The following is a 7,908-nucleotide window of genomic DNA, read 5'->3' on the forward strand; positions in this document are numbered from 1 at the left end:
CTTGCCCCGAAAAAGGAAGAACATCACGAGTTTGAACGAGATATCATTTTGATGAGTATCAAAACATATTAGTTTATTTTTTTTTACACAATTTAAGGACTTACTAAACTTAAAATAGCTGGTAAAAACTGGCTAACCCATATTGTTCGGGACTATGATTAGAATCCTATTTTGCCTTACAATAATGTGTGTTCTCACTCATGTTTCATTTTAATATGAATTTGATCGAATTCAACAAACTTCTATTCTTATAAAATATTAAAATTTAGAATGCAATTACATAAAAAAACTTATAATTTTAAATTCATAAACTTGAAATTATGTGCTTTGGCTCCTTTCTCAAGTTTTATGAACAACTTATAAGCTACCGAAACGCGTTGTAGATCTTATACATTGAAATTCTTAGATGGGTTCAGAAACCGTGCTTTGTTATATATCCCTAACCGACTATATGCACCTCAATCAGCGCCAGCTACGGATCTTGTCTTCTTGTGTGCCGCGCACATTGTCACGGCTCTTGTTCATGTTGCTACCTCCCTCTCCTAAGTAAAGTCATCTCCTCTTTCACTATTAGATATTTGAATGTAAAACTCTCCTTTTTAACTTTAATTTTCTTAAGCAAACCCATAAAAAGTCCACGAAAAATTTATTAAAATAATAAGTCGGGGGAACATCCAAGAATCTCCCTTTACTGCTATACCACTACTCCTCTCGTCGTCTTCTTCTTCACTCTTATTTATTCATGCCCATTATCCGTCACTTCACATACCCAGAACCCCAAAATAATGATTCACTTCTAACAGCTTCCCTTTTCTCAGATCTGTTTTAGAGCTACTAAAAGGTAATTGAGTACTTCAGTTTTGTTTGGGGGTATATTTAGATCCAATACTTGCTTATTTTTGCGTTATTGATCTCTATTTTTGTATGTACATTTTCAATTTCTTCTGATTTTGAGATATCAATTGGTCATTTAATGTATCTTTGGCAGATCTGACTCTTTTTATATCTTTGTCGGTTAGTTCTGCAATTCTTTGAGATGGGGTAGTTGTTATTTGTAGTTCTGCTGGGTTTCTTGAAATGGGTTCTAGAATTTGGTTTGTCCTTTTTGATATTTGATGAAGATCTGAATGATTTGAATCACTTTTACTGTTAAAGACTGTTGCTTTGCATCTTCATGGGTCTTTATTACTCCATCACTTTCCTATTTTTAGTATGAGTTGTTCCTTCATAATTATGTATATACTCTTTTATGTGTTGTCTTGTTTTGGCCATAGGTTTCCCTTTGTTTGGATATAGGTAGTAATTTGTCATAACAGCAGTTGCATCTTAGATTCCTCAGCTTTTCCTCCAAGAGGCGGATCCAGAATTTTAAGCTTATGGGTTCCTACAACAATCTCAAGTTAATCTACACGATAACTGGACCAACGAACTGGGTTCCAAGCTAAATATTCTTATACTTTTAATAAATATTTTAGTACAAATACAGGGTCTATGCAAAAGTTACTGGGTTCACGGGAACCCGTATCCTTTTCTCTGGATCCGCCCCTGTTTCCTCCACATCAAGAATTAAACAAGTACTCTGTCTCCGGCCCATTTTATGTGATGTTGTTTGATTGGACTGATTTTAAGAGAGAAGAAATACTTTTGAAATTTGTGGTCTAAAACAAGCTATACGTATTTGTGTGGTTATAAATCATGTCAATAAAGTTAAATTGTTTATAAACATGGAAAGATATTATTCTTTTTGGGACATACAAAAAACGAAAGTGCATCACCCAAATTGGGATAGACGGAGTAATTCTTTTGTTGCATTATTGTTTCCTTTAAGTTCTATTAATGATGTCAATCCTTCTAATACTCTGAATGAAAACAAGAGATAATTAATGACGGTTTAGAGTTTGATGTGTATGTCTTGTATCCTTTAAGGTCATAGATTTGATTTATCATTTTAGTGTCAATATCCAATCTCTAGTGTTTTAAGTGATGTCGTAGGTTGGTATGACAATTGGTTTTCTTTAGGTAATAAGTTGCCAGAATTGCATGAGAGTGATTCAAAGATTTTATTCTTATTATTTTTATTTTGCATCACAGGTGAATAGAGGAAAATTTTGAAGGACTGATAGAATTGATCGGCAAAAAAATGGCATTAGGAAAGTACTCTAGAGTTGATGGTAGGAAGTCCTCGAGTTATTGCTCGACTGTGACTATAGTGGTATTTGTAGCTCTATGTTTAGTTGGGGTATGGATGATGACATCATCATCTGTTGTTCCAGTCCAAAATTCAGATGTGTCCTCACAGGGGAAAACTAGTGATGCGACAACACAAGTTAGCGAAAGTAAAGAGAGTTCTAATGGTGGCAGTGAGAGTAACAACAATGCTGGTGATGAGAGTAATCCAACTGATGAGGGAAAATCAAAACAATTTGAGGATAACCCAGGTGATTTACCTGAGGATGCGACAAAAGGGGATGCCTCAGTTAGTCAAGAAGAAAATAATTCTAATTCACAACAGACAGAATCAACAACAGAGGTGAAGCAGGAAGAAAAATCGACAGAACAGAATGAGGAGACTGGAGACTCTAAGTCAGAAACTCAATCTGAGAGTGGGATAGACAATTCAGATGGCAAAAAGATAGAGGATAAGGATTCTGAAGCCGGAGAGAAAAATGAAAATAAATCTGTTGGAGAGGAGACAGAAGAGGGTTCTGATGAGAAAAAATCAGTAGAAAACCCAGGTGAACTGAATGAGAAAAAGGATCAGGAGGTAGACCAAGGTTCTGATGAGAAAGCTGATGGTCAGAAGAAGGATCAGTCGTCCAATGAGGTATTTCCTTCAGGGGCTCAGTCAGACCTTTTGAATGAAACTACAACTCAAAATGGAGCATTTTCAACTCAGGCATCAGAGTCGAAGAATGAAAAGGAAACACAGAAGTCTCCGGAATCAGATAAAGAAAGCAGGTACACTTGGAAAGTCTGCAATTCCACTGCTGGGCCAGATTATATCCCTTGCCTCGATAATTTGGAAGCAATTAGGAGCCTCAGAAGTACAAAACATTATGAACACCGAGAGAGACACTGTCCGGATAATCCTCCGACTTGTCTTGTTCCACTTCCTGAAGGATATCAACGTTCAGTTGAGTGGCCCACGAGTAGGGAAAAGGTGATGCATTATTTGACAATGCCATTTAAATTTGATTTTATTTATTTTACTTGTTCTTGAAGCTTAAAGTATTACTTCCTGCAGATATGGTACCACAATGTTCCCCATACAAAGCTTGCTGAAGTCAAAGGACATCAAAATTGGGTAAAAGTTAGTGGTGAATACCTTACCTTCCCTGGTGGGGGAACCCAGTTTAAGCATGGTGCTCTGCACTATATTGATTTCATACAGCAGGTTGGCACTTGTACTTATTCTTTGCTCTGCATTTGCTTCTATTTTTTCTTTTCTCAAATCATCACAGAACATGTACATATTATCTGTCAGTTCTTGCAGTTGTTTTCCGGTCTGTACATACGCTACTTCTCTTTAGTAGATTGTTCAATGTCTATTCTTTATATAGTATGTTGCCTCTTTCTATTTCCCTAAATCAACATGTGGTGTCTGATATAATAGAATTGACTACTTGATTCCCAAAAAGAAAAAAGAAGGAAGAAAAAGTAGAAAAGAGGGATCAGATCTTTTAAGTTTGGTACCAGAATTCAGGGAAAAGAATTCTTCACAATGATCTTATGATGTCTTGAGTTGCTTCTCTGAGCTGGGTTCCTACATAATTATATTGTGAATGTCTTGGATGATAAAGTTCACAGATATTGGAGTGAAACTAGTGTAAAATACTGTTTGCATCTGATAACTACGTGTAGTTGTCGAGTATATGACTTAATTAGGACATTATGGTTATCTTCCCTTGGGGTTGTTTTGGACCAACCATACATCATCCATTTTGAGGTTCTCAAACAGTTTATAGTGCTTGTACCCAGTAATGAGAGAGATCATAGGGTGTGAATGAAAAAGGAACATGTTGCTTGTATTCTAAGTCTGAATGGAAATAGAACATTTCACTTATTATTCTAAGTACTCTCTTCATTTCTTTTAAAACATAAAACCTTAAAAGAAGCTTTTCTTGATTTTTCTTCACCCATGTTAACCTCAATGTGTAACACTCTTGGTGTATCAGCAAAATTATTAAGTTCTCTAATAGTCTTTCATGGCGTTTGATTCTTTAGCTGTTAGAATGTTTAGTGTTAGTATTAGAGTGCGAGAGTTAGAATATTAGAATGGTGATTTCTTAAGTTAGATATTGTCCCACGTCAAATATGAATATTAGAATGTTAAGTTCTTAAGTTGGATATTTTCCCACATTGTCAAATATCACGTGTATTTGATACTTGTAAAAAAGTGTCTTGCATCCATCAAATGGTCGAGTAATCTATATATATCTTCTATTATTTTTCTCACACAAAACTTTTATGTTATTGTTGCAGTCTATTCCAGATATTGCCTGGGGCAAACGAACTCGGGTTATATTAGATGTTGGATGTGGGGTTGCCAGCTTTGGGGGTTATCTTTTCGATAGAGATGTTTTAGCCATGTCTCTCGCTCCGAAAGATGAACATGAAGCTCAGGTTCAGTTTGCTCTTGAGAGGGGTATTCCTGCTATATCCGCTGTCATGGGTACAAAGAGGCTTCCCTTTCCTAGTCGAGTCTTTGACGTTGTTCATTGTGCACGTTGCAGAGTGCCCTGGCATATTGAAGGTATTTTATTTTGCATTCTGCCTACTCGTGATATCTTTTCACTGCTACAAGTAGTGAAGTGTAAAGTGCAAAATTATTCTATTCAGTAGGTGAACCCTTGAGAAGAACATAGGAGTTCTTGGTTTGTGAACTGAAAATATTTCATCACCAATCATTTTGTCTTGATTATTTCTTCTTACAGCTACGATGAAATTGTGAAACTTGATTTGGATTAAACCATTTCGATCTAAAAATTGTAGGGGGGAAGCTTCTCCTGGAGCTCAACCGTTTACTTCGACCTGGTGGACTTTTTGTGTGGTCTGCTACTCCTGTTTACCAAAAGCTTCCTGAAGATGTTGAGATCTGGGAAGGTACTTTGCTTTAACTTGTTTAATTTTAGCTCTTTGACAACTTGGTTAACTGCTCTTGCTGAACGGTGCTCATTTTTGACAGCCATGAAGAAGTTGACAAAGGCAATGTGCTGGGAACTTATTTCAAAAACGAAGGATAGAGTTAATGCAGTAGGAGTCGCTGTATATCGCAAGCCTATGGACAACGAGTGCTATGAACAAAGATCAGAGGATGCTCCCCCGCTTTGTCAAGGATCTGATGATCCAAATGCAGCCTGGTATTGTTCTCAGAGAGATAGCAACTTCTTTTTTAGTATTATTGTCAAATAGTATTGTCAACTATGGCCTTAAACATGATCTGATGAATGCATGCTTTCTTCAGGAACGTGCCTTTACAGGCTTGCTTGCATAAAGCTCCGGTAGCCACATCAGAACGTGGATCTCAATGGCCAGAATCATGGCCCGCCAGGTTGTCAAAATCACCTTACTGGTTATTGAGTTCCCAGGTTGGAGTATATGGGAAACCAGCTCCAGAAGATTTTACTGCAGATTATGAACACTGGAAACATGTGGTGAAGAATTCATATATTAATGGAATGGGGATAAACTGGTCTACTGTGCGGAATGTCATGGACATGCGTGCTATCTATGGAGGGTATGTACCGAGTGCTATGTTATTTGCTTCCTAGTTCCTACTGAGTGCTACACGTTTGGCTGAATGTAGTACCTGGTTGGTGCTATAACTATTCTCTCAGTCCCTGTTTTCTCTCAGAAAAGATTATATCTGTTGTGACTTGCTAAAACATCTTTTCGTTCTCTTCAATGGCATGTGATGTTAAAGTTTTGTCACCTTGCAGATTTGCTGCTGCTTTAAGAGACTTGAATGTGTGGGTTATGAACATTGTCTCAGTAGATGCTCCAGATACACTACCAATTATTTATGAGAGAGGTCTTTTCGGAATTTACCATGACTGGTGTGAATCCTTCAGCACTTATCCCAGATCTTACGATCTTCTCCATGCCGACCATCTCTTCTCCAAGATTAAAACAAAGTAAGTGTCCAACCTTTAAAATTGCTTCATGGACTTAAACCTACACCATTGATTCCCTATTTCTCTTATGTTATGTGATCTGATTGTGCTTCTGACTTTCAAAACTCGTAGATGTGGTTTACCAGCAATAGTTGCAGAAGTTGACCGTATTTTGAGACCGGAAGGGAAGCTCATTGTCCGTGACAAAGTGGAAGCTGTAACCGAATTAGAAAGCATGTTCAAGTCTATGCATTATGAAATCCGTATGACCTATTCAAAGGACAAGGAAGGATTGTTGTGTGTCCAGAAAACAATGTGGCGGCCAAAGGAAGTTGAGACACTAACTTATGCCCTTGCTTAGCTGCTTAGCATATGCGCGGATGCTGGTTGTATTCCATTCTAGAGGCGTTCATGACACGGTGACTAGATAGTTTTTCAATTAAATTCTTGTTACTGTATTCTTGTCGGGCTATCGTGTACCATTCCATAGCAAAATTAGTACTGTCATTATATATTTGTGGAAAGTAAGTTTTGTAATATTATGTCAGTAGTTGTGGAGGAGGTGAATATTCTTGGAAGTGTAAATGCCATTGGTTTAGAACGATGGTAAAAACTCAAAAACACCAGAATGAAATTCGTTTTACGAGCGCCAGAGCTCTCTCAGTCTCTTTTACTTCTCTTGTGGGGTTTGAGAATCAATATTGGAGCAGGTGGAGTTGGATTGTTCTATAGTAATCAAAACTCAAGACAGTATGATAGTTTTACAAATTAGAAATTACAAACTCCTTGGTTTGGTCGTATTTTATTTTGTTATCACTTGTATTTTCTTATGATCCCCAAAATACTCTTTAGTATGCCAAAAAGAAAGATTAGAAATTCTTTCCATCTCCTCTCCACTTTCTCTCTCTAGAAACTCTAAGGAGTTTGTTATGCGATGATTAGCAATGAAGAAATTGCTATACATAGGGGTGTTCATGGTTCGGTTTTTCCCTAAAAAGAAATCAAACCAAGTAAGTCAGTTTTTTACATATTAGAACCAAACCAAACCATAAGTCGGGTTTTTCTCGATTCGGTCTATGTCGGATTTTGTTGGTTTTTCGGTCTTTTTGGTTATTTGCTGGTTTGTTCTTGAATATAAGACATACACTACTAAATACATATTCCGGCGACCACATTTTCAACGTAACACTATCAAATTAATTACCCTTTGAGAAATCTATTATTTACCAAGATATATTGGTGATAATTGAATCAAATAGTGATGAATAATTTAAGGACTCAATTAAAAATATACTATTTTTAAAACAAAATGGATTCTTACACTTAACAAAAAAAAAACTACCAAAAATGTAAAGATAAAGAACTATACTAAAAGTGCAAACTATTAACATTTACCATAAAATTTTTGAAACTTTGTATAAAAATATAAATATATATAGGTGTAATAATAAATTTGAAATAGCTACTCCTATAGTCGATTTGGTTCGGTTTTTTTTCTGATTAAAACCAAAATCAAACCAAATTTGATCGGTTTTTAAAATTCAAAACCAAAACCAAACCAAACCAAAAAGTATCAATTTTTTTGGTTGGTTTAGTTTGATTTTCGATTTGGTTTAATTTTTCGGATTTTTATGAACACCCCAGGCTTATACATTAATTACATACTTTCCTCTAACAGTTGTATCCTAAAGTACATACTGCGCATTGCTTCTATAATTGATGCCATCCCTAACTTTGTTATATATACCCATTCGTTCTATTAACATTATAAAAAGTTGGTGAATCTTGCCATAAA

At 36.1% G+C, this 7,908-nt stretch overlaps 1 protein-coding gene across 2 annotated transcripts; it reads left to right on the plus strand.

Annotated features, from left to right (window-relative positions):
• Nucleotides 1-401: 401 nt before the first annotated feature.
• Nucleotides 402-6,765, plus strand: LOC104221745 (probable methyltransferase PMT26). Of its 2 annotated transcripts, none has more exons than XM_009772871.2 (9): nucleotides 402-546; nucleotides 2,092-3,160; nucleotides 3,245-3,394; nucleotides 4,483-4,753; nucleotides 4,993-5,103; nucleotides 5,186-5,360; nucleotides 5,465-5,737; nucleotides 5,940-6,134; nucleotides 6,246-6,765. In XM_009772871.2, exons 2-9 carry the CDS (start codon nucleotides 2,141-2,143, stop codon nucleotides 6,472-6,474), a joined length of 2,424 nt encoding a protein of 807 aa, XP_009771173.1. In that variant the 5' UTR covers nucleotides 402-546; nucleotides 2,092-2,140; the 3' UTR covers nucleotides 6,475-6,765. The 2 variants fall into 2 exon arrangements, with proteins under 2 accessions (XP_009771173.1, XP_009771172.1); XM_009772870.2 differs by having other exon boundaries at nucleotides 416-841.
• The last annotated feature ends 1,143 nt before the right edge of the window (nucleotides 6,766-7,908 follow it).

Source organism: Nicotiana sylvestris, chromosome 5 (assembly GCF_000393655.2).
Source record: "Nicotiana sylvestris chromosome 5, ASM39365v2, whole genome shotgun sequence".
NCBI classification, from domain to species: Eukaryota; Viridiplantae; Streptophyta; class Magnoliopsida; order Solanales; family Solanaceae; genus Nicotiana; species Nicotiana sylvestris.